This window comes from Alligator mississippiensis, chromosome 4 (assembly GCF_030867095.1).
Source record: "Alligator mississippiensis isolate rAllMis1 chromosome 4, rAllMis1, whole genome shotgun sequence".
NCBI lineage: Eukaryota > Metazoa > Chordata > Crocodylia > Alligatoridae > Alligator > Alligator mississippiensis.
In genome coordinates, this window is record NC_081827.1 from 143,903,381 (window position 1) to 143,929,087 (window position 25,707).

The window sequence follows — 25,707 nt, forward strand, 5'->3', positions numbered from 1 at the left end:
GCCCCTTTTCCCTCAGAGCCAAACGGGGCAGGGCCACACCTGCGTACCCCTGTGCGGCCGGATCGGAGCAGCGACCCGCCCCCTCCGCACGTCCTTCCTTTGCGGGAACGAGCCCTACCGCCCCGCGAGAGCCCGCCCGCAAGAGCCCCCAGCGTCAGCCGGCCCGGCACGGGCCCTACCAACCCTATGGGCGGTCCTGCCCCCCGGTCCCGGCTTGGTGGCTGTTAGTTGAGCCCCGCCCGCGCCACCTGCCTCCGGGTCCGCACCCCCTCCCATCTGCGTGGAGCCGCCGCGAGCACTGATTGGCCGCGCCCCGGATGGAACGCTCGGGCGCCCTCCCATTGGCCGCGGCCGGCACGTGACGCCAACGAGCAGCCGGGCGCCAAATTCAAACGGAGACACGAACGGCGGCGCCAGGGGCAGCGCTTGAGCCCGGAAGCGGCCGCGGACCCCCCCCTCCCCCCCACCCGGCCCCGCGGGGGAGGGGCCCGGCTCGGCCCATGGCGACCGCCGGCGCGGGTCCAGCATGAGGAGCAGCCCGCGCCGGCCCCTGATCCTGAAGCGGCGGCGGCTGCCGCCCGCCGCCCGTGATGAAGCGCCGCGACGGGCTCCGGGCGCGGCGGCGGCGGAGCTGGCGGGCGCGGGGATCCGCGTCACGGCGCACCCGAGCCTGCCGCGCACGCAGGTGGTGGCCATCCCGCCCGGCGCCGACCTGCGCAGCGTCATCGAGGTGCTGACGGCCAAGGGCAAGGGCTGCGGCAGCGACGGGCCCACCAAGTTCATCCTTATCAGCGGCGGCGGCACGGGCACGGCCTTGGCCTCTGCCCCCAGCCCCGCGCGCCGCCTGCCCCCCGGCGGCAGCGACCCCGGGCCCCCGGGCCAGGGCCAGGCCGGCAGCAGTACGTAGGCTCTGCGCGGCCTGCGGCGGGCGGGGGTGGTACGGGGAAGCTCCCGGCCGCGCTTGGGGGCAGGAGTCCCGGCCCTGAGTGCCGGAGTCTTAGTGGTCTGTTTCCCCCCGGGGCTTGTTGGGGCTGGCGGTACAGGCTGGGCACTCCAGACAAGCAGAGCAAAGGTTTTTTGGAAGCTGGGCTTCAGGCTTGCTAGGAGATGTGGGGCTGGAGCCAGGTGGGGAGCTGGGCACTTGACATCACTCCATTTTAGTCTAGAGAAGAGGGGACTTCATAGCAGCCTTCAACTACCTGAAGCGGGGTTGGACTGTTCTCAGTGGTGACAGAATGAGGAGCAATGGTCTCAAGTTGCAGCAAGGGAAGTTTAGGTTGGATATTAGGAAGAATGTTCTCACTAGGTGGGTAGTAAACACTGGAGCAGGTTACCCAGAGAGGTGGTGGAAGCTCCATCCTTGGAGGTTTTCCAAACCTGGCTAGATAAAGCTGTCTGGGATGATCTAGTTGGGGATGGTCCTACTTTTAAGCAGGGGTTGGACTAGATGACTCCTGAGGTCCCTTCCAGCCCTAATTTTCTATGATTTCTATGAAATGCATAGCTAGAGATACCAGGAAAGGGAGATCTCTGTTGCTTTTGGACTGGCAGCTGCGGCTTCTTCCTTGCTACCCCCTCGTGAAGAAACTTGGTCCGTGCCACACCAGGGATGAAGGTTATATTTTCTCAGCTTGGACTTGAATGGCCATTTGGGCTTCTTCCCCATGGGGTTACCTCAACCACTGCCTGCTGACAAATACACTCTTCTAACAAAAAGAAGCCTCTGTCTCATGTGTGTGCTGGTAGATAAACTCCCACATGTGCAAATGTGCCTCAGTACAGGTGCTCCACAGTCTGTAGGTAGTAGCTCTGCTGCTGCATGTGGCTCTTAGACTAAGGAAAATAAATGTATTCACTTTTTGCTACTGCTGTTCAGGGCCCTTGCAGACAGTCAGACTTTAGTGCTCTTGAGAATCACATCAACCTGGGGCAGATGCTGCAGGTTGGCAAAGCTGTGAGCAGCAGGCAATGGAGTTGCTTACATGGAGAAATGAAGTTTGGGAAGGAGCAAGTGGGATGTTTTCACCTCCTTCAGAATGGTCAAGAGCCCCTGGCAGACAGGTAGAATAGCAACCACTTTCAGCAGTTTGAGAAAGGAAAGTTGAAAAGACTTTCTTCCTTTTCCAGGCATTAGGGGATGGAGGAGATGGAACAGTTCACATGGAACAGTTACAATTTGGGATGTTTGTGAGCTAGAACCTGAGGAAAGAGGTGGTGCTCAAGTAATTGCAAGAGGTCAAACTAGAGTAGGAAGGCCAGCACCCTTCTCCCTCCACCACATGCATCCCTGCCAGGAGCTGAGCTCATTAAGGTCCTTCCCAGGCTTCTGCTGGTAGAGTGCATGTCTTTATTTCTCATGGCCTCTGTTGCTAAGTTTAGTCCTCTGGCTAGTACATGCCTGAATTTCTTTTTGTTAAGAGTTGCTTTCAGCAGAAACTCATTTTAGTTCAAGGAACAGGGTGGGAGGAGGGATTCCAATTAAAGCTAGCTTTTTAGGCTTGAAGCTACAAATTGGGAGTAGGGCCCATCCATAATTAAACCACAAACTCTGGCTACTTCCACAAGGTTGTTTAGCTTTGTAGTGCTATTGTGTACCTATGTCTTAAGGGGGCACTGAAGATACCTTTGAGGTTCCTGGTTGGGGTGTCCTTCAAGGCATCTGAGATGTATTTGCAGATAAGTGAGCAATGCTCTGGGTCGATTTCTCTGCAGGCAGTGGAGAGATGACAAGCTGTGCATTGGATAACAGCCTAACTAACATCCAGTGGCTGGGAAGGATGAGCTCTGATGGCCTGAGTCCTTCCACTGTGAAACAAGAGATGGAGAAAGAGAACCAGACCCCTGTACAGGTGGAGGGAATCAAGGTAAGAAGCACTCTAGGGATGAAAGGAGTAGAGCATAAGATAGAGGAAACCTCTGGAGAGGGGAAGGAGATGGGATACATAGGTGAGAAACCTTGGAGGCGACAGACATAACACAAGCCTTTTCCCCATGGAAGGAGGGTGGTTAATCTGGTGAAAAGAAACCTGAGGGGGAATTTGATAACAGTCTTCAAATACAAAGAATAAGTTGCTTATAAAGAAGACGGAGACTCTATCCACTGGGAACAGGACAATAAGTAGTGGTCTTCAATTACAAGATGGGGAAATCTAGGTTAGAAAGTTCATCCTAATAACCAATCTAGGCAAGTTAAACTCTGGAAAAGATTATTTGAAAAGGTTTTGGAATCTCCTTCACTGGAAGCTTTTAAGCATGTTAGACAAATACTTGGATGAGGCATTTTAGATAGGGATGCTCCTATCTTGAACAAGGGTTTAGACTAAATGACCTCCTGTAGTCCCTTCCAGCTCTATTTTTCTGCAATTCAATGTGGAGCTGTGCAGCAGGCTTCAAATTCCTTAACTTGCAACTATCACTGTGTCCTTTTCTCTCCCAGATAGAGGAGGATTCTAGTGCTGTTGCTTCAACCTCCACTTCCTCATGGCAGGACTCAATATCAGAACGGCCCCCCTATTCCTACATGGCCATGATCCAGTTTGCCATCAACAGCACTGAGAAGAAACGTATGACCCTGAAGGACATTTACACTTGGATTGAGGATCACTTCCCCTACTTCAAGCATGTGGCCAAGCCAGGCTGGAAGGTAATATGCTGTCCAGCAGTCATGTCCACTTGTGTGGGTGAGGTCAGATAACAGGGTGACTATAGTGGGACTGTTGGATGCAAATAGAAAAACAATTACCCAGTCAAAAAGCATCAACCTGTGAAACAGGATAGAAAATAGTTTTATAAAGTGCCACCTTCTATTCCTGACATTCCCTTTTCTGTTTCAACCTCTCCACCATTCTCTTTCCTGCTCTAGCCAGGCAGGGGAGAGGATAACTGATCACTAGGCTGGGAGCTGGGCTCCTAAATGTGAGGGGAGCAAGCAGCTTTTGTGATTAAGAAGACCAAGCATATGGTAAATAAATTGGATCAAAGTCTGCCATGGGCAGAGCTTCGCTCCCTGGACTGTAGTGTCTGAGGATGTTAGTTGCACTCTGTAATCAAAAGCCCTAAGATGTCTTGTATCTTTCCAGAATTCTATCCGACACAACCTATCCCTTCATGATATGTTTGTCCGTGAGACGTCTGCTAATGGTAAAATCTCCTTCTGGACTATACACCCTGATGCCAATCGCTATCTCACGTTGGACCAGGTGTTTAAGGTGAGTGCCTCCTGTGAAGGGAACAGGATGGCTTTCCTGATTCCTGAACTCCAGGATGTTTGGCTGCAGCTGACTTTAGCGGGGAGGTAAAGCTGCCTTGACGTATGGCCTGTGTTTTTAGAGCTTCAACTAAGTCATTTAACTTGAGAAATGGTGGGTTCCTTATTTGAAGTAGGAGGCATTTTGTTTTGGTCAGGAGTGATGTGCTGGAGCATGTTGGAAGCAAGGCTCCACTGGGCACTGTGCCAGCCTTGGCACGTGAATCCTGAAGGAGGTCAAGCTATTGGCCATACACTTTCCGAGAGCCAGAGGCAAGTTCCCAGTGCAGACTTGCATTACCTACAGTGGGACTCGAGCTATTTCTTCCTGCAGTTCCTAATTCTGACGGGACAGGGGCAGAATTTCCTTCTGTCTGGGAGCTGTAGAACAGCATCATCTTGTGAAAGCATTATAAAAGGGAAGCTCTCTCCATTTCTATCTCAGAATAGGTGTGGTGAATTCTTCCCATGTTCTATGTGGTAGATGTGCATGTTCAGTGGTTAGTTGCTCAAACATGGGAACCAGGTTAAATGTCGCAGTTGTTTTCCCCCTTTGGTTGGTAACATCCTCTTATTTTTCTCCTTCCTGATGCCTTGCTGCCACCAGCCACTGGATGCGGGGTCACCAACGTCGCCTGAGCACTCTGAATCAGTAAGACTTTCCCTCTGGCTCGGGGCTTGAGCTGCTTTACCTCCTGCCAGTCACTGCAGAAAAAGGACAGAATAGTTGGGAGGGGAAACAGGTCACCCTTCACGAGGACAGGAGGCATGTCTACAGCCTGGGAAAACTGAGGGCGAGTTTTCTAACTGCCTGCAGAAAATGCAGACCTGATAATTATGGATGCAAGTTTGCAGCAGCATGGGCATCTCTCTGGGGACTTCTTGGAACTTACAGCTGAAGAACTGACCTGAAGTTCATCTCCAGAGAACACAGCCCAGCCACCAGTTTCAGGAACAAACCTGGTCTCCTTAGTTACCAGCTTTACTCCTTTTTGGGGGTGCAGCTCCAGGAAGAGTAAAATCTGTGCGTTCCCTTTCTCCTTCTGAATCCTAGTAGCAGTCTGGCACTTAGCAACAAATTTCCATCCTGCCAACTCCTTCGAGTAGCTTAATGATATTGGATATGCAGGAAGCTAACTGGAGATGCCTCCATCTTTCCAAACCTATGCTTCTTTTCACCTGCTTTAAACCAAGTCCTCTTTCCCTCTGCTATTCCACTTAAGCATTTGGGGCTGCAGTTTGTCCAAAACACGCAATAAAGCTGTGCTCTTCACCTTTCCTCCAGCAGTAAGGACACACTGGAACCATGTCACTCCACAGCCAGAGAAACTGTCATGCCAGATCTCTTTTTCTACAAGACTTTTGGGTGGCAACTGGCTGAGAGATGACATGGCTATGCAACAGGAGGTGGCACAGAAACAGCCATCAGCATGATCACTGAGTGGTAACAGCTGTTCTCTCTGCATTAGCTTAGGACAGGCCTCTGGATCCACATTCCTGAGTGAGGCAATTTGAATAGAGATGGGTTCTTCTCCCTAACTCTACTTTTTCCCCTCTTTTTCCCACAACGACCATAGCAGCAAAAGCGACACATTTCCGAACTCCAGAAGAATCTGGGAGGCAGCAGCTGCAGCAAAACTGAAACACAGAATGCGCGTGAGTGTGCATCTATCTAGGCCAGAGAGCAAGTCAGGGCTCTAACTTGCATGATGGGTACTTTGAATGTAAGCTGTCATTCCTAGCCCAGAAACAAACTGCTGTTCAGCTTGGCCTGCTTGCAGGCTTCCCATGGCCCTTCCTGTCTGACAGATTTGGAGCTGAGGGCTGTGCTGCCACATCTGAGAGGCAATGTCTTGAGAGAGGGAGTAATAGGTGCTCAGAGTGAGCAGGAGTTGAGCCCAGGGTGTGCTGAGAGGCCCACTGGGGTTCAGTTTGTGCTTGTTCACCAGGGCTCCTGGGTTTAAGCTTAGGACATTATCGCCCCAACCTCCAAACAGAAAAGGCAGGGAGAGTGTGAGCCTCATCCCTGCAATTGGTTATTTTCTAGCATGAGGGATTGAGGTTGGTTCCATCTCCCTAGCTCCTGGGTCTCCCTAGCTTTGTGCCTGGGCCTCTGGAGGTGAAAAGCCTTCTTCCGGCAAGATGCCAGCTGACCCTTTCTTGACCCTTTCCAGGTCGAAAGATGAAGCCGTTGCTTCCTCGTGTCAACTCTTATCTGGTTCCCATCCAGTTCCCTGTAAGCCAGCCTCTTGTTCTGCAGTCCTCTGTGAAAGTACCTCTGTCTGTGGCCCAGGGAGCCTCCCTCAACAGCTCAGAGACAGGTCGGAGCAGCAAGCGTGTACGCATTGCTCCCAAGGTTGGTGTTTGGTTAGCTTTGGTCTCCAGATGGGCCCAGTTGTTCCTGCTTCCAGCTTCTTGTGCCATCTGTTCCTTGCACCCTTTCCCTGCTGTCAAACCTCAATGCTTGGGGAGTAGGGAGGACTGGTACTGGCCAGCACTTGGCTGTCTTCTCCCAGGGTGGCTATTAGCTGCCTTGTCATAAGAACTCAGCTTACCCTTCACTTGGGGTGTGAACCAACAACTCCAGTGTGCAGCCAGGATGAAGCAGACAGGCATGAGGATGCCGCCCCCCCCCCCGCCCACACTCACACTCACACTCACACTCACACTCACACTCACACTCACACTCACACTCACACTCACACTCACACTCACACACTCTCTCTCTCTCTCTCTCTCTCTCTCTCTCTCTCTCTCTCTCTCTCTCTCTCTCTCTCTCTCTCTCTCTGGTGCTTAACAGCTTTGAAGAGAGGTTCTTATTGCAGTGATTTGTCTTTTCTTGACAGAGTATCTCTGCACACACTTTGCCATCTCATTTTAGAGGTTTCAGGGCTGAGCATTTGTGAGCAGTAATGTTTTGTTAATTCTCCAGTTACTGTTGCCTGGAAGAAAATTGGCAGTAAAGGTCCTTTTTCATGGCATTTTACTGGCTCTGCTCCCAGCTCTCTTGCAGCCTTAATACCTTTCCTAGCCTATATGTAAAGTTACATTTCTAATGGAGTCACATCAGTCCCTTAACTGATCCTTAGGCTTCACATTAGGCTACAGTGTGTGTGGGGATGGAAGCTATTGCTCCCTGTCCCATTGAACTCTTTCTATATTCAGTCTTGCCCTTCCCTAGGAGCTTTGCTCTGAAGGGACACCTTTTGTAAGTGCTCTACACCAAGATCCTTCCCACGGGCTCTTTGGGCTTCTCTTGCTATCGGTCTCCAGGCCTCTCAAGCCCTGTTACTGCTGCTGATTTAAGGGATGAGCTTCCCCTATTCCACTGCCTTCTCCCTGTTGCATTCCCTGTGGGGGGAAGAAGGATGTGTATTTGACCCGTGGTTTCTCATGCTAACACATCTTTCCTCCCTTCTGTGCTCCCTTTGCAGATCTTGTCGTCTGAAGAGCCATCCCCCTTCCTGCCCATGTTGCCTGTCAAGGAGGAGAGTCAATGTGAGGAAGGGCCATCCCCATTTGCTTCAGCCCAGTCAATGCAGGAGAATCTCTCTCAGACTGGCAAAGAACCAGCTTCCTTCCCTGAAGCCCCGCACATAAAGGAGGAGCATGAGGGCTCATGTCCTGATGAATGGCTTTCCCCACTCCCCGCAGCCTTTTCTATAAAGGAGGAGCCAGTGCAGGCTGACGAAGAACAAGGCCTGTTCCTCCCAGTACCACCTGTGAAGCAAGAAAAACATTTCACCATACTGAAGTCTCCACCCCGGGGCATATCTGACACACTAGTTATAAAGAGACGGGAAAGGCGGGAAATGGGCAGGTCAAGAAGGAAACAGCGCCTAGTGCTGCCTTGCTCAGAAGAGCCTCTCCTAGTTCTCCCTGAGAGCAGTAGCTCTGACTCTTTCAGGCTGGCATCAGACCTTCTCTACCTGCAGGAAACCCAGCCTCTAGAAAACATGTCACAGCTGAGCTGTTGCCAAGAAGAAGGTGGTCCCTTTAAAACACCTGTCAAGGAGATGTTCTGCAAGCTGCCAATTTCTTCCACCCCCAGCAAAGTCCCAGTTGCTACCCCACCAATGGGGGGGCTCAACCCTTGGAGATCTGTACCGCTTGCTAAGGAAAACAGCACCCTGGACTTCAGCCCTGTGAGAACACTTACAGCACCATTCACATCCCTTCAAGAGAACCTGGATTTGTTGGGTTTCAACAGCACTCCACTTAAGAACCCTCTCTTTGAGTCCCCCCGAGAGCTTCTCAATACAGAATCCAATGACATGGTCTCAGGGCCACTCACAAGCTCTCCTGCTTCCAATCCTGAATCCACCAAACAGTTGTCATCCCCAGAACTGCCAGCTTCTGGCCTTCCAGAAAACCGCTCACTCATGGAGGGCCTGGTCTTGGACACCATGAACGACAGCCTGAGCAAAATCCTGCTGGACATCAGTTTTCCAGGCCTAGAGGATGACAACCTGGCAACAGATATTAGCTGGTCCCAGCTCATTCCTGAACTGAGATAGGCTGACCTGAGCTGAGACCTGGAGACTTATTCCTACATTGCAATTGATGCTGGGCTCTACTGAGATTTGCTCAGATGGGATAGGCAGATCCCATAGGTTGGCTTTGACTTACTTCCACACTGTACAAGGTACACTGGGCTGTGCCAACACCTGCTTGGTTGCTGCTATAAGCTCACTTTATGAGCTGCAATAGATGGGGGTCTGGGGCAGGCTGGGACCTCTTAGCACAGACCTGAGTTATTGAAGTTCCTTGTTGAAGGGGAAAATCTCCAGGTGGGTGCTAAATGGCCCTGACACCCTGGAGGAAGTAAAGACAGGTCCCTCATATATCTGTGGCTTAGAGAAAAATCCCAGACCTTGTCCTCAGCAACTTATTCGTCATAAAATACAGATTGTTTGCATTTTTCTTTAGTGTCTTGTCTGTAGGCTTAATGCCTCTGTAAATATTGTACATTCCTTAAATTAGTTGTAATTATAAATGTAACGTTATTCTTGTAGGTCTTTTATGGGAGTAGAGCTGGGCGGTAATAGACTTGGCTTATACTGTCATTCCCAACCCCTTTTCCCTCTCCCACTCAAATCTCCTGTTGAGGCCTCAAGATTACCCTTTTAGGTCTTCCTTGAATTCCGAAACACACTGGTATATAAACCCATGGTCCTAAATGTTACTTGGGGCAGATATCTAAAAGATCACTTCCACATTCTATCACGGTTTTTTTTTAATTCTAGGATCCAGGAAAAAAACATTTTGCTCAGTCTTCTTCTCATAGTTGCATCCTTCCTGGCTATGGAGGAGGAAAACAGTTTCTCTTAAATCTAGTTCTGACTTCTCTGATGCTACAGCCCACTTAAACACCTAGCCAGAGTTATTGCTGTAGCTAAAACTGACTTCTGCTGGGCTGTTTCCAACTGCCCTAATCAGCGAGACTGACTGAAATGGTTAAGAGAATAATTGCACAGTGAAATCTCCACGCAAAAAGTGGTCTCTTGAAACATGAAATACACTACTTGTGTTTCTCTCGCTGAAGTACGTAATAAGGCTGCTGATCCCAGTTCTCTAGAGTTGACATAATAAAAGCAGAAAGTGCCATAAAATACTTTACCTTGGTTCTCCTGTTCAAAAACAGCTGTATGTCACCAAGCTTTGTTTCTGCCTCCAATTGCTACTCGCTGTATAAAGCCAGGGTAAAAATGCTCCACTGAGTACTGTCTTTGCTGCTGTTAAGGGTCCTATTCCCCATCGCCATTTTTTTCTCCTTTTATGCTGCTGCTTTATGGCAATTCACTCGGGGTAGAAAATTACAACAAGCAGTTAATTTCACGTGCCTGAGGCTCATGCTCTAGTCCTGTGACCCAGCTTTGCAACCAGGTTCTAGCCTGCTTTAGAGTGTAATTGGATCAGGGGGGAAAAATGGGGGGTTGTGGGGAAGAAGGATGAGTTTAGTTCTACCTTGCCTGTATCTGGAGCAATCCTACTAGCATGGATGTTACTTTGAGAAGAAAAATTGTTCAAGGGTTAGAGAACTAGTCTGCAGAGAGACACCTAGATTTCATTCATATTCTGCCAGAGTTGTCCACAATCCTGTGTTCCCTGTTCTCTCTTTTAAAATGGAAATAGTAGTGCTACCCTGTCTTGTAGGGGTGCTGTAAGGATAAGTTCATTAGAGTTTGTGATGAGCTCTGATGCTATAGTGATAGAAGGCCATGAGTGAACTTAAAAGGGATGTGTCTAGTTCAGATGTCCGGGTGGAAGACCCAGGCAGTAGCTGGCCTAAGCTTTTCTTTTCCTCTGCTAGGAAGAAAACCTCCTTCTCCCCATCCTAAGCACCATTTAACTTTTAGAGGGGAGGAGAACTAGAACAAGATGTTTAAAGATAAAGGAGGTGGATGGAAAATGCAGGGGAGCAAGGGCAAAGGAACAAAGGAAATCACAGCAGAGGAAAGAGGAGAAAACAAATGGTGGCATCTGTGGCTGAGCATGGAGCAAAGGGATAGCAACCCATCACGATGCCAAGGAGTTCTACTAAAGACAGACTGGGAGGTACTTAAGCACCAAGCCACTCGGATCCAAGCAAGTGTTGAGACTTGCTGAATAGAGAAATGCAGCATAGGCCCATCCAATCCAGTATCCTGAGGCTAGGGTGAGATAGCAGGAAACACCACAAAGGACTATTAAAGAATTACATGTCCACAGGGGTAGTTTTCTCTAGCCTCCATCAGTTAGGCATTGGTTAGTACCCTGTGGACAAGGATTTTTTTATGTTGAGAAAACTTCTCATATAATTGGATGTTACAAGACTAGTTGCTTCTTGCACCAAGTTTCACAGGTTAACAGACTGGAGGTAACAAACTGGCCTCTAAAGAGTTTTGGGCCATTTTAATATTTTTATGTTAACAACCCTCACTTATTCCTAAAAAGCTTCCATTAGGAGAGAAAGCCAATGGGGTTTTGGAGTCTAACTAAAATTTTCCCTAATACCAATTGCCCCTCAATTATTGCACTACCTTCTTATTTTACTAATAAGCAGGAAGCGCCCTTGTAGTAATATGTAATATCATTTTCAACACTTTGCCAGGGGCTTCAGAGAACTGAGTGCTAAGTCCAACCTATTCCTGTTTCCCACTTTTTAATTACCAAAGCTTTGCTTTTTTTTTTTTAACTGTAAGAGTTACCTTAAAGAAAAATGTCAAGTTAAAGACAGATGCCTTCTATATCCTTGAAGCCAGTGGAACATTGCTTCCTGCACTGTATTTTCCTAGGGCAGGGGTGCTTATCCCACATCTTGCAGGCCAGATCTGGCCCACAGAGCCACATCAGCCAGCCCAAAGGGCTCCCCAAGGGTCTGGAAATTTGGCTGCGGGGAACATTAATTGCTGCTCCCCTTCTGCCAAATTTCCAGATCCACAGAGAGCCCAACAGGCTGGATAATATAGCCATATGGCCAGATTGCTTTAGTATGCAGCCAGATTGGGATTAGGCCTATGGACCAACCCCACAGATGACCCCACATGAGATCCAGCCCACAGACCAACCCCATGCTATTCATCCAACCTGCAAAGCCAAAAGGTCGAACACCAGCGTCCTAGAGGGGTTTCAGTAATCCTGTAGGTCTGTCTCTAACCATTGTCTTTTGGAAAACTATCAGACAAGAAAAGATCATAACAGGTCAGGGCATTTTTTTATGTTGCTCTGGTTTTTCTACTTTCCTTCCCAGTATTAACAGACAAACCCAGACCTCCTTAACTTTAGCTCTGTTAAACTAATCCCAAGTGTCTGGTACTCCAGCCTGCTAGTTAAATGCATCTTTTTTGCCTTCACAACATTCCAACTTTAGACATTTTAGACATCTCATCTCATGTTTTGGTTTAAATATATTTTCAGAAAGCAATACCTGCGACTGCTCTACCGAGAATGTTTCTCATCTCAGACTCCCCTGCCTATATGTTTCTGTATCTGTGGAGTTACCCTGTCCAGAATGCAACATGCTAACTGTGATCCCAGTCATTCTGGCTTCCCTGTTTCATCATTTGATGTGTCCACAGATACAGTCCACGTATTTGTGATTACCTGGTCCCTTTTGTTTCAAATTAGAGGGGAAGCCTATAAGAAGTGCAGAAACTTCTGCATATTGATGTACATTCAAATAAGGAGACGTAAGTAAGTTGTAGCTAACCAGTTTGGGAATTAAAATGCAACTGTGTGTGTCTGCCAGGAAACGAGTAACCTGGTCTGGGGGGAACAATCGGAACAAGTTTGCTGTTTTCAAGTACAAACCAGAGTTGGAGAGGGCATCCAGATTCCAGGGACAAGCCAAGCCAGGAAAATGAGGTTAAGAAGAGAGTGAAGTCTACAAACAAGCTGAATCACAAAAGAAGGACATCAAGAAAGCAGGCAGAGTCACCAGAGATGCTGCCTTAGGTCAGGAAAAGCCCAGTTGCCCAAACTCTTCCTGTTCCTCTCCCTGGTCTTATATAGAGGAAGTGGAGGGTCAGATGATAGGAGTCAGCCACTTCATATTAGGGAATGGATAGAAACTCAGGCACTGTTGGAGGCTTTAGCCAGGCCCTTTCCAGCCCTTAGGAACAGCAGCAGGGTGGGGATGATGACTGTTGATCAGGCCGGGTTGGAAGGTTCAAGACTGCAAGCTTGATACTGTACACTATTCAGTTATATTAAAACACCAAAGGGAGGAGTTAAATCCTAAAAGGTTAAGTGACAAGAAATGAGATGTGTACATTGGTGACTTACTTGCTAGGTGAAACTAAAGAGAATTTCTGCTGCTCACTGCTGAGAGCAGAGTTAGACCAATGTGAAGTATTTGATGAAAAGGGCACCATGTGTTACGAGGAAAGAAGAAATTAAAAGTCTGGTTGTAACTGGAAAGATTGAAGGAAGGAGAGATTGTGGAAGACAGAGGTTGACTTATGTCAAGAGTATCTAAATGGATGACTGTATTAACACTAGAAATTCTGTATGCCTCAAAGAGAAGGGATCTGTGGAAGACCATGGTCACCAATGTCCTGTTTGGATATGGTTCCTAGAGAGAGAGACCACGTGCAGTGAAGAGCAATAAGCATATCAGAGGCTTGTAGGGAGCACACAGAACTGGCAAAAAGACATACCATGAGCATGTCAGTCCCACTCCCATGTCCAGCTGCAGGTAGTTGAGCAATACAAAAACAATTCTAAGCTTGCAAGACAGTTTGAGATCTCAGGGACTAAACATGTGGTTGGGAGTCAGAAGGCTCATTTATTCCCAGTTCTTCAATTCACCATTCCATACCTTAGGCAGATGAATTCAGAGACTGTAAGGTATAGCCATTTTGGGAGGTCACATGATCATATAAGGTACAAGGATTTCACTAAATGGTTTCTAAATGAAGCCCATAATTTATGGTTGAGCATCAAGCGTTTTTCCCCTCTAAGGAGCTACCAAACGTGCCCCTAAAGAGCTCTGGTTGATGGCTACTCTGCCTTACAGACTGAAAACCACTCAGTTTAGGGACAATCTGCTTACAACATCTGTGGGGAAAAGGGTGCATTGTGCCTTTTGGCAGAGCCAACCCTACAGGTGTGCGGGGCCCAGGGCATATCAGCCTGTGCAGGAGGATAGGGGGTGGCAAGCGGCCGGAGCGTAGAGCTGGTGGCGTACAGAGACCGTGCAGAGTGGTGGTGCCCTTGGGACGGTCTGCGGGGCCCCCCAAAGTGCGGGGCCTGGGACAGTTGCCCCAATTTGCCCTCCCAAAGGACAGCTCTGCCTTTTGGTTTATCCATAAAGTCCCTTCTAGACTGCCTCCAGCTGAAGTCATAATTCTTGGCACATGACATCACAACTGCCTGCTGTGAAAAGCAATTGGAGTCGCTGAGTGCAGAACTCAGCAGGGCCTGATAGGAAAGTCAGAGAGCCATAAAGCTAAGTTTGCACAGAGGTACAAGGCCTGGGTAGAAAAGAAAAGGAAACAAAGGTGAGGCTGGCAAAAGAGTAAAGAATTGTTTCTTTCTCTCCCTCTCCCCCTGCCCTTATGTGTGTGAGTGTATAATACATATACACAGGGTATGGGGGTGCAGGAACAGTGACCAGTGCTGCAGGGCTACCTGCATCCTTGCTCTCAGCCTCCATGCTCTTTCCCCCATAGGGGCAAGCAGACCACATCACAGGAGCAACAGCTGGAGACTTAATTTTAAATCCCAAAGAAGGTAAGAATTTCCCACATCCCTGCTCAGAGGCATGGCCTATCCCCTCCTAACCTGCCTGCCACTGTTGGGTGTCCTCACTGTCCCAGGGGCAAGGGGACCTTGTATCCCACTCTGGGTGGGCGGAGCAGGTTGAGCTCAGCTTGAAAGTGGCTGCCCCTAACCTGCCTCTTTCCCCCCCTGCCACCCCAGTGTTCCCCACTAGCCTGGGAGCAGGCATGGGGACAGGAAACCCACCTGCTTCTTTGCTGCCACCACTGTCACAGTCCTTCCATAGCAAAGGACTTCATCATTTACTAAATTTTGTTGGAGAGATGAGATTTTTCTCTAGAATTTGTAGTTGTCCATTGTCCTCTACATCTACAGGCATTTAGAAGAATTTCTAAAAATCACCTATGGTACAGTCGCTGTTCTATGACAGCACATTTTCAGACATTCATTTCAGGCAAGGGAATGAATAGCTGTCTAGACAGGGAATTAGTGGCCCTTCTCCCCACCATAGCAATGCATCGGACCTCAAGAGAGGGTGTTGGTGCCAGTTCTGATTCTGTACAGGACACTTGCCTCTGCTTGCCTGCCCCAAAGAACTGAACATTTGTAATGTTTACAACACAGCTGCCTAGTCTGTTTGCTTGTGGTGGTGGCCAGTGGCCAACCACAGGGCCCTTTTGTAACTTGGACTCCGTATAAATGTTAAATAAGAGGCCCCCAGGGAGTCTGTAGTCTAAAAGAGAAGAGAGACTCAAGGGAAGGGAACAGAGAATGAATATCAGCACCATAGCTTTGGGGTTGTTAATGCAATCCTTTTTAGTGGGGTTATGTTAGGAAGAGATTAGCTCTTTGGTTTTCCAACTAACAGAGAAGGAGGGTTGCGTTAGAAGCAGTGGAGGGACAAAAGAGAAAGGGCTACTGCTGTTTGCTGAACTTGTCCCCATAGAGACTCTTTGTGGGTTTGTGGTGGTTACAGGCTGGCAGTTCTTGTGCCAGTGGGTGAGCAGGGGAGCCCTTTAGACCCGGCTGTATGCTGTGGGGTATGTGTTATTTCTCTCGTGACTGAAGTTGCTGCAGAAATGTGGATGTTGCAGGTGACATGTGTGGGAAAAGAAATCTATAAGGGTGTTCAGGATCTGAACATCTTATTATAGCAGGAAGAGGAACAAGCACAGACTGTTCAAGAATTAATTAAGAGGACTGAGGGGCACTGGCAGAGAAGCCTGGGACTGGGATAACACCAGGGTCTGCAGGGCAGGAGTGAGGGACATTGGCAGCACTGTGTGGGGAGCCCAAGACTAGAATAGTGAGAAGGGAAGGTGGATCGAGGCAGGACACAGGCAGACAAGGTTCTTTGGATAGATGTGATATCTTTTATTAGATCAACTTAATAGTTGGAAAAATTGTTCTTTGCAAGCTTTCGTGCACAAACACCTTCCTTCAGGCATAGGGAGAGTCTGTTGGTGTTTGTGTGCTCTCCTGGGTAGAATAGAAGCCAATATGCAAAGTGCAGGTCTGTGAACATGCAAATGCCTGGCAGTGAGGATCTGAGGGAATGGGAGACAATGGGTGTGATACAGGAGGGTAGGAGGAGGAATAGACTGAAATTATAGAAAGTAGCTGGTACAAAAAAAGTACTGGATACAAAAAATCATGGACTAAATATAGAAATTGGATTTATGGAACATTTTAACCTGCCTGCCATCTGATAACCCCAGGTAACCTCTTTGCATTTTCCCAGCTGTATTCCTCCTCCCCCTCCCCACCTGTCTCACACCCATTGTCTCCCATTCCTTCAGATCCTCACTGCCAGGCATTTGCATTTTCACAGACCTGCATTTTGCATATTGGCTTGTGTTCTACCCAGGAGAGCACACAAACACCAAAAGACTCTCCCTATGCCTGAAGAAAGGTATTTGTGCCCAAAAGTTTGTGAAGAACAATTTTTGCAACTATTTAGTTGGTCTAATAAAAGTTATCACATTTACCCAGAGAACCTTGTCTGCCTATATCCTTAGACCAACACAGCTACAATCAACAACCCTTGAGGCAGAATAGGGTTACTAACAATGCTGCATAGCAGGCATTGTATCTGGCTTGACCCACTTTGGGCACTGCCTTTGAATATCAGGGTCTTGGCACTAAAGAGATGTTTAATAAGTTTTGGGGCCACTGGTATTTCTCATGCTTCTGAGCTTTGGTGGTTGTCCCCTCCCCTGCTTTCTTCAACATGTGTCTGGGTGTTTTTAAGTCTCAGAGGCATTGAGCCTTGGCTGCAGCCAAGGCTGGGGATTTTGACTGGGATGTGTCAACACTCCTGCTGGGACTAAAGCTGGAAGTTCCTGGCTAGATGGTCCTGCCCCTTCACCCGGGGTTAGACCAATCATCATATTTGGGGTCACCATATTTAGCCCAGGGTCAGATTAGTATGGACTGTTGGGGGGGAAATGTAGCTTTCCCCTGTAGCAGCAGGGTGTGACCCTCTACCTGGGATCTCTTAAGCATATATTAACAACCTTCTGTAGAAGCAGGACGTTGGCTGCCATGGTTCTCCTGCCTTACCTGTGGCAGGTTAGGGTGTTAATGTCTTGCATTGCCAGGGTTGATGGTAGTTTTATGAAGAGTTTAGATTACAGATTTGTATAGAATGGTTTGGATAGGGCTGATCCTGCCTCAGGCAAGGGGTGGGACTAGATAAGCAGGGCTGGAAGGGACCTCCAGAGGGTCTCTGTTTTTAAGAATATTTTCCTTTCATTTCTTTCCTGCTAGGCCGTTTCTGGGATCCTTTTAGAGATGAACACTTGGGTAGAGAGAGAGTTTCTGTGTAAAGACAAGCACATCACATGGCCTGGGTTTTCCCCAAGGCCTTTTCATAGACTGGCAATTGCAAGACCACCCTGCGCAGACACCAAGATTAAGGTTCATCAGAAACTGCGCTCCTCCTGGAAAGATGCCAGCCCCTGGCACCTCTGGGGATACCACACTTGGCTGGATGTAGGGAGGCTGCCACCACTCTTTCCCACAAGGCCAGATGTACCATATGACAGCCACGTCTGGCGCTGGATTACAGCTCCAAGCACTTATTGGATGCCCCATACCCTGGTCCCTCCCCCCTCACGGATGAATGAGAACACCTACCTCAAGCTCATCAACGAAGCAGGGGTGTTTATGGACCAGAGACAGAAAGAAAGGGCAGTGGCTCAAATGCAGAAGGAGTTCTTAAAGTTTGAGCAACAGAAGATGAGGACTGAGTGTCGAGCCCCCTCACTAGACTACATGGGGAAGACCTCTCCTCCCAAGGATATCAAATGGTAAGATGCAGCAACTTTCTCCCTCTCCCATTCCCTTCCTCCCAGTGCTCAAAAAACCAACAGAAACACTCACCAGTTGCTATACAGAACCCCGCTATCTATTCATGGGAGAAGGGTGCTGGATGGGGCTTTTCAGTGGATGTGAAGCCTTGAGCACTGCACTATCCAAAGCCAAATGGTTTTCCCAAGAGTTTGTCTTTAATCCCTCAGCTATGATCTAGTGGTACCAGCAACTTCCATTCACAGGTGGAGTCAAGGTCCAGGGAATTTAGCACAGGGCTAGGAGACTGGTTGCTCCCAAATGAAGATGATGGTGGACAATTCTTGTCCCACTCTGTGCCTTAGTTTCCTCTTTTGTACAATAGAAACAACACTTGTATTCCTTTGGAAAAGACTTGGATGAACTCTGCTACTAGTGGCCAACATCTTCCCTTGCCAAACTCTGTACTGCAAACAACTCCCTGGCACTCCAAGGATCTTCTTCTCTCCCAAAAGTGCTCTCAGGAGAAAGCCTTCATATTATCAAGATTCACATGGAGTCCAGCACCCAGGGCTCAAGCTCTTAAGTCCTCACCCAAGAAATGCCTCCATCTTTGAGAACAGGACTCAGTACCAATACTCCACATTATCCACTGGCCTGCTGTGAAGGCATCCCTGCCCCCACAGCTCTAATCAGTAGTGGGTGGACAGGCAGAAGAAAAACAGCCTTCCCACACCCCACCACCTTAACTTGATCTAGAACTGGCAGGAGATGACACCTGTTGCCTGTTTTTCCCAGTACAGATGGAGATGCTGTTCATGGTGTTGTTATTGGGATGCGGCAGGCCCAGAGAATAATCTGGTGGCATAGTAACTATGAGCTGGATTTGGGTGCCTCTTTGGACTGTGTTTAGGTCAAAAGCAAGGGAGAGAAGCACACATGCAGGGCAAATTTCAAAAGCAGAATCATCCACAAGAGAAATGTGGCACTTACTGGATACACTCACTACCTCTTTCTGAGGCTGGTCAGAGGATTTCCATTAAGGGCGAGCAGTCCTCCAGGTTCCTCACATTCACCACCTCCCACTGGAGTCCAGATGATAAAGGAGTTTAAACCAGGGAGTTGGGATGTAGCCTTTCCACCACATATATTTCTTGATCAGCCACCGACTGTCTCCAATATCTGGATGGAAGCTTCCCATTGCTTGTCTTTTAAGAAATCAAGGGGACTGTCCAGCTGCTGGCTCAGAAACTGGAATTGCTGCCAGCTGCAAAGATCATCAGGCTGTTTTGCTGTGGAGGCTCTTGAGGTAGTTGAAGGACAAAGGAAAGACTCATTCTCTTCAGACTCTGGAGAAGGCAGATCTCTCTCTCAGGTGTTTTTTGGACCAACCCACAGAGACTAAGAAATGTTGTGTGAGAAGATCAGGAGGGAGCGTATTTGATTATGCGTACCAAAACATTACATTTATATAGTCTATCACAATCTTGGACTGAAATTCATGTGATGATAAATAGGGAAAGTCAGGATAAGTAAATTTACTGCCTAGTAGTTTTAAGAGGCTATTAAAAACAATCAAAATATTGTTGCAAATACTTATTTACGTCTTTCCTGCCTAGTGCAGAGGGGCTAGACCTGATGATCTTACAAGGTCCCTTCCAGTCCATGAATCTATGAAAGATTCCTCCCCCACACCCCTTCCCATTAAGATTTCATGGTACTTTCTCAGTGGCTGACTGGCAGCTATTATAAACATTTGCATTCAGGGCTATTGCATACCAAAGCTCCAGGATGTAACTCCTGATACTTTTCTGAAAATACAGATCTTTCCATTTGTGCTGTAGCGAAGAAGATGGGTCGTGAGGAAAAAGGGGAATGATATATAGCCTACTTCTACATCTCATTACATTACTAGCCTACACTACTACACCCAAGCATTAGAGCACACAAAGGATATGACCTGATCTCTGACTAAGGGCTTGACATTGTTGGGGCATTTGGGTGGTTTGTTGATAAAGATGTTGGATTGATTCTTGCCTCCCCAAAGGCTGTTAAAAGTTTTCCTATGGTGTGGGAGTTTGGAACAGGCTAACTTAAGCAGGGGCCTTCTCTGACACCAGGACTGTCCAACTGGTGGCCCCCAAGTGGTTAAACTGTGGGCCACAGGGCTTTTTGGCACAGGTGCTAGAGCCACTGTATTGCCGGCTCTGGAGCTCAGGGGTTGAACACTGCTGTTGCTCATCCCCACCCCATTGCCTGCTGCTCATTTGGGGTCTTCAGTCATTATTGGCAACTAAAGTCAGCATCAGAGGAAAATGGGGTTCAAGCAGTAGTGGTACTACCGGAGGTGGGTCATCTGGCCTGCAAGAAGCCCCCCAGTCTGGATCTGGGCTGCAGGGCCAAATGAGTTAGACTCCCCTGCCCTATACTAAAAAACAACTTCTTCCTTCTGTGAAACATTACATTCATAGGGTGGGGTTTTTTTTAAATTGCCATTATTACTGAAGGAAGAGTTGAAGCTTGACACTTGCTGTTATCAGTCCACCATGCTGTATTTATTTTTTTTTGCTCTTCTGAGTCAGTGAGAGTTGGAGGCCCCCTCTACACTCAGTGACTGATAACCTGGGATCATTTTTCTGTCACCCACCTTCCTATCAAGGATTCATTCTGACCATGATACTCCCAAAAGCTATTTCCTGCACCAGTTAGCATTGTAATTAGTATGACAACAAGAGACCATTTGAGTCACAAAAATGAGAGTGGAAAAAGCCCTATAAAGTCAACTACTGAGGCAGGATTGCTCCTACAGTATGTTTCCTAATATTTTGTCAAGCCTAGTTTGAAAGTTTTCAGTAATAAGGCATCCTTACAACCTTTAGCAGACTATTTTTCAGTCTCAGATATCATTCCTTCAGAAAGATTTTCCTTAATTTTCTAGTGAGAGGTTTTCCCCCTTAGTTTCATCCCCTTATTCTTCTCTATCTTGCCACGAAGCAGCTAAAACAATCCCATACTCACAGTGGTCAATGACTGACTGGCAAGCATTTATAGTAATGGCTTTATAGTTTGGCTTTATGTAGACCCTGAGTTCTCTGTTCTGCTTTCTCCTTTCTGCACATACAGAAAAGCTGTTGTAAAGAGAGGTTTTCTCATTCAGAAAGAGCATAAGTTTGTGGGCACCATACCTGGTCATCCAATGCAGTAAGTCCCATAGCTTTGGGCCAGGGATATGGAAATATTCTGCCACCCACATAGCCTATGTTGTTGACAGGTCTCTTGATCCCAGTGAAAGCAGTTTTTTTGGAAGGTCTTGGTCACCAAGACAGAGAAATGTTGTCAGTATTGCCCCCCTAAACCTTACATTCCTCTTCTAGGGTGGTAGTAAAGGTGATAGTCAGCTGCCACAGTGTGATCATGTCCTACCAGGCTGATAGGCAGAAGCTAGGTAGGGGACCTTGGGAGCCTGTTTAAGCTCAAACAGGTAGGCATTGTAAATCCCTCCATGGCACTAAAAGGTCTGAGGTTGGCTGGGGATCTCACACTACTGAATCCCAGCTCAGTGACCTAACAGTTACATTTTCTGGCAAATTTCACAATCAGCTTCCTCTCAGCCTTACACCTGCCTTTAGTCTGATAAGCCCTTCCTTTTATACTCCTGCTGTATGGTGTGCCTGCTTCCCAACAGGTTAGCTGGGAGACTTCAGGTATCACAAGTTCCTAGTTTCATAGATTCATAGATTCATAGATGTTAGGGTCGGAAGGGACCTCAATAGATCATCAAGTCCGACCCCCTGCATAAGCAGGAAAGAGTGCTGGGTCTAAATGACCCCAGCTAGATACTCGTCTAACCTCCTCTTGAAGACCCCCAGGGTAGGGGAGAGCACCACCTCCCTTGGGAGCCCGTTCCAGACCTTAGCCACTCGAACTGTGAAGAAGTTCTTCCTAATGTCCAGTCTAAATGTGCTCTCTGCTAGCTTGTGGCCATTGTTTCTTGTAACCCCCGGGGGCGCCTTGGTGAATAAATCCTCGCCAATTCCCTTCTGTGCCCCCGTGATGAACTTATAGGCAGCCACAAGGTCGCCTCTCAACCTTCTCTTGCGGAGGCTGAAAAGGTCCAGTTTCTCTAGTCTCTCCTCGTAGGGCTTGGTCTGCAGGCCCTTGACCATACGAGTTGCCCTTCGCTGTACCCTCTCCAGGTTATCCGCATCCTTCTTGAAGTGTGGCGCCCAGAATTGCACGCAGTACTCCAACTGCGGTCTGACCAACGCCCTATAGAGGGGAAGTATCACCTCCCTGGACCTATTTGTCATGCATCTGCTGATGCACGATAAAGTGCCATTGGCTTTTCTGATGGCTTCGTCACACTGCCGGCTCATGTTCATCTTGGAGTCCACTAGGACTCCAAGATCCCTTTCCACCTCTGTGCCACCCAGCAGGTCATTCCCTAGGCTGTAGGTGTGCTGGACATTTTTCCTCCCTAGGTGCAGCACTTTGCATTTCTCCTTGTTGAACTGCATCCTGTTGTTTTCTGCCCACTTGTCCAGCCTATCCAGGTCTGCCTGCAGCTGCTCCCTGCCCTCCGGCGTGTCCACTTCTCCCCATAGCTTTGTGTCATCTGCAAACTTGGACAGAGTACATTTCACTCCCACGTCCAAGTCGCTGATGAAGACATTAAAGAGTATCGGTCCAAGGACCGAACCCTGCGGGACCCCACTGCCCACACCCTTCAAGGTCGAGACCGACCCATCTACCACGACTCTTTGGGTGCGACCCTCTAGCCAATTCGCCACCCACCGGACTGTGCAGTCATCCACATCACAGCCTCTTAATTTGTTCACCAGTAAGGGGTGGGATACCGTATCGAAGGCCTTCCTGAAGTCCAGGTATACGACATCCACCCCTCCTCCTGTGTCCAGGCGTTTCGTAACCTGGTCATAGAAAGAGATTAGGTTGGTCAGGCATGATCTGCCCGCCACAAACCCATGCTGGTTTCCCCTCAGCATAATTTGCCCTGCCGGTCTCTCACAAATGTGAGCCTTGATAATTTTTTCAAATACTTTACCAAGGATGGAGGTGAGACTGACTGGCCTATAGTTGCCCGGGTCCTCCTTCCTCCCCTTTTTGAAAATGGGGACCACGTTAGCCCTTTTCCAGTCCTCCGGGACTTGGCCTTTGCGCCACGAGCATTCGAATATTCCCGCCAGTGGCTCTGCAATGACGTCAGCCAGTGCCTTCAGCACCCTCGGATGGAGCCCATCCGGGCCTGCCGACTTAAAGGCATCCAGTTCTTCCAAGTGACTCTGCACCACCTCAGGGTCTACGCATGGAAGTCTGGCGCCTTGCTGCTGCCTCTCTACAACCCCAGTGAGAGACTTGTCGTGTCCCTCGCTTAGGAACACTGAGGCAAAGAACTCGTTGAGGAGTTCAGCCTTGTCCCCCCTATCTGTCACCAACTGCTTCTGCCCATTTAGCAGGGGTCCTATTCCTCCCTGGGCCTTCCTTTTACTCCCTATGTATCTAAAAAACAATTTCTTGTTGTCCTTTACTTGGGTTGCCATCCTCAGCTCCATGGTAGCTTTGGCCCGCCTAACTGCCTCCCTACAAGCACGAGCAGAGGAGGTATATTCATCTTTAGTGATCTCACCCTGTTTCCACTTTTTATGTGCTCCCCTTTTGGCCCTTAGGCTGCCCTGGATTTCTCTGGTCAGCCATGGAAGCCTTCTGGCCCCTTTCCCTCTTTTGCCTCGCTCGGGGATCGTCTTGCTTTGTGCCCAAAGGATCGTTTCCTTTAGGCACAGCCACCCTTCTTGGGCACCCATCCCATCAAAACTCCTACTCTGCAGTGCTTCCTTGACTAATCGCCTGAGTGCAATGAGATCAGCTTTCCTAAAGTCTAGCACTTTCACCCTACTAGTTACCTTACCCACTCGCCGTCTTATGTTGAATTCTATCATAAGGTGATCACTGTCTCCCAGATAGCTACCGATCTGGAGGTCCCCTATCATGTCATCTCCCGTTGCCAATACCAGATCCAGTATGGCATTCCCCCTAGTGGGACCATACACCTCCTGTGTCAGGTGGAGGTCCTGTACACAAGTTAGAAACCTGCGTGAGCGATGGGACCTTGCTGTCTGCGTCTCCCAGCAGATGTCCGGGTAGTTTAGGTCCCCCATGACTACCGCCTCTTTAGCTTTTATGGTCTCCGAGAGTTGCCTCAGGAGCCCCGCATCTATTTCTTTCCCTTGGTGTGGGGGTCTGTAACAGACCCCTACCACCAAATCCCTTTCTCCTTGCCCCCCATGTAGCCTAACCCACAATCCTTCTACTTCCTCAGCCTCGGATTCTGTCTTGATGAGGGTTGATGTATATTGCTCCCTTCTTTCTACAGTGCTCCTGTTAATGCTGGTGGTAGGAAAAAGACATCACTCTGCATTAGCCCTGGGAATGATATATATCTCACTTCTTTGAGCAGGTGCTCCAGTCTTGTGGCTGGGATCAACCCAGAGGAAAGTTCTCCAGCAGACAGAGACCTTTATTTGTTACCCAGGATGGCCTGGTAACAAAGCATATTAAGAGTCAACTCTTTACAAAGCCATCAGGTCCCAATAACCCTCCATCTATCCCATCCTCTGAGTGTTAGCAGGTCAAGAAAAAAGAGAACAAAATACCTGCTGTCTGTAACTGTAAATGTCTGTCTAGAAACCTAACATATTGAACCTCCATTCCCTTTGGACAGGTACAGATACATTCCGTCAGGAACAGGCCTGCGATCACGTTGGGTCCCGCTGCAGCCAGTCAGACCTGCATCTAAAGACTATTGGGACTGGCCTTGCCCTGATCTCCAGCCCCACTACCAGGACACAGCACTGAGATTTGCCTTGAGAAATAGTAGCCCCATCTATCAAGAGCTGGTGGAGAAATACCAGCAGCTAGTTCTACCTGGGAACAGACTAGAGACTCTAGTGCTCCCAGCAAGAACTCAGCATGAACAAAGGGCTAACACTCCGGTGTAATGGATTTTTGGGTGCTCTGTGCAGGGGACCCAACTATATGGGATCCAACTAACCCTCACATCACTGGATAGCAAATAGCACTCGAAAATGCTAAGACAGCTCAGGAGATGCAGCAGAATCTTCCAGCAGTCAGTGCTCCCAGCACAGCAAGGCACCTGTTTCCTATCCAAGATGATCATGCTGGCATTTTCTCTGTAAAAATACTAATTCAACAATTCAACACCTTTGCTTCAAAATTGCACAGCACACAGGCTTCTGCAGCACAATAGCAATGTTTATGTCGAAGTCATGTTAACCGTCCGTGTCTCCTTTTGTGTCTTGGATTTAGGATTCTCTCTGTTAAGCAAATCTTGCATTCTGATAGGCTTCAGGACCTCTAGAAACTGCTCAGGAAAATCTCATTCACTTTCCATCTGTGAACAAGTTGGATTGATGAGCCTGTAAGTATCCCCCAGCTACAACCAAGAAGTCCTGACTCTGAGGAGGTGACACTGACCACATACTCAATTCTAGTATACACTTCAAGATAGGCTGAAGCTTTTCATTTGATTTGTGCTGGACTGGGCCTCTAAAAAGGCAGCATTGTATTGCATGGACAGGGGGAATTAGTGGAGCCTATAACACAGAGGGCAGCTTTGGCAGTGAGCACGTCTTAAGTGTTTGGCTGATGATAGGTGTAGAATGTATAATCAGGTGCAAGGCTTGCTTGACACTGGGGTGGTGTTGGCAGTACTGCAGCAAGTGGGTGGGGGGTGGTTAGCAGGGTGACTGCCCCAGGTGTTGAAGTGAAGGGGTGCCAACAGGCACTGCCCAGCCAGAGTGGGACGTGTGATGGAGTCACAAGCAGCTCGTTGGGGGGGGGCGCGGGGATAGGGGGAGGGTGGCTCCCGCTGCTGCGTGCACTCCCAGGCAAGCATGGTGGGGTGTGTGCCCCCCAGATCTGTGCGCAGGGCA

The 25,707-nt window shown here is 48.6% G+C and overlaps 2 protein-coding genes across 7 annotated transcripts; both read left to right on the plus strand.

The window, feature by feature from the left end:
- The first annotated feature begins 350 nt into the window (after positions 1–350).
- On the plus strand, positions 351–9,958 carry FOXM1 (forkhead box M1). Of its 5 annotated transcripts, none has more exons than XM_014606402.3 (8): positions 355–899; positions 2,713–2,864; positions 3,437–3,643; positions 4,080–4,208; positions 4,854–4,898; positions 5,824–5,902; positions 6,421–6,602; positions 7,681–9,958. In XM_014606402.3, the coding sequence occupies exons 1-8, from the start codon at positions 527–529 to the stop codon at positions 8,761–8,763; spliced, it is 2,250 nt and encodes a 749-aa protein (XP_014461888.3). In that variant the 5' UTR covers positions 355–526; the 3' UTR covers positions 8,764–9,958. The 5 variants fall into 5 exon arrangements, with proteins under 5 accessions (XP_059582700.1, XP_059582698.1, XP_014461888.3 ...); XM_059726716.1 differs by having other exon boundaries at positions 371–899; positions 3,488–3,643; XM_059726718.1 differs by having other exon boundaries at positions 697–730.
- Positions 9,959–14,130: 4,172 nt separating this feature from the next.
- On the plus strand, positions 14,131–25,006 carry TEX52 (testis expressed 52). Of its 2 annotated transcripts, XM_059726720.1 has the most exons (4): positions 14,131–14,229; positions 14,401–14,461; positions 17,219–17,760; positions 24,477–25,006. In XM_059726720.1, exons 3-4 carry the CDS (start codon positions 17,243–17,245, stop codon positions 24,751–24,753), a joined length of 795 nt encoding a protein of 264 aa, XP_059582703.1. In that variant the 5' UTR covers positions 14,131–14,229; positions 14,401–14,461; positions 17,219–17,242; the 3' UTR covers positions 24,754–25,006. The 2 variants fall into 2 exon arrangements, with proteins under 2 accessions (XP_059582703.1, XP_059582704.1); XM_059726721.1 differs by lacking the exon at positions 14,131–14,229 and having other exon boundaries at positions 14,313–14,461.
- Positions 25,007–25,707: the final 701 nt, after the last annotated feature.

What these genes read in the sequence shown, in the direction of transcription:
- FOXM1 (XM_014606402.3), top strand. Translation starts at nt 527, where the DNA reads ATGAGGAGCAGCCCGCGCCGGCCCCTGATCCTGAAGCGGCGGCGGCTG. An exon ending in TGGCCAAGCCAGGCTGGAAG is followed by an intron (nt 3,644 to 4,079) that starts GTAATATGCTGT and finishes GTATCTTTCCAG; the next exon opens with AATTCTATCCGACACAACCT. An exon ending in GTGTACGCATTGCTCCCAAG is followed by an intron (nt 6,603 to 7,680) that starts GTTGGTGTTTGG and finishes CTCCCTTTGCAG; the next exon opens with ATCTTGTCGTCTGAAGAGCC.
- TEX52 (XM_059726720.1), top strand. Translation starts at nt 17,243, where the DNA reads ATGAACACTTGGGTAGAGAGAGAGTTTCTGTGTAAAGACAAGCACATC. An exon ending in CCTCCCAAGGATATCAAATG is followed by an intron (nt 17,761 to 24,476) that starts GTAAGATGCAGC and finishes CCCTTTGGACAG; the next exon opens with GTACAGATACATTCCGTCAG.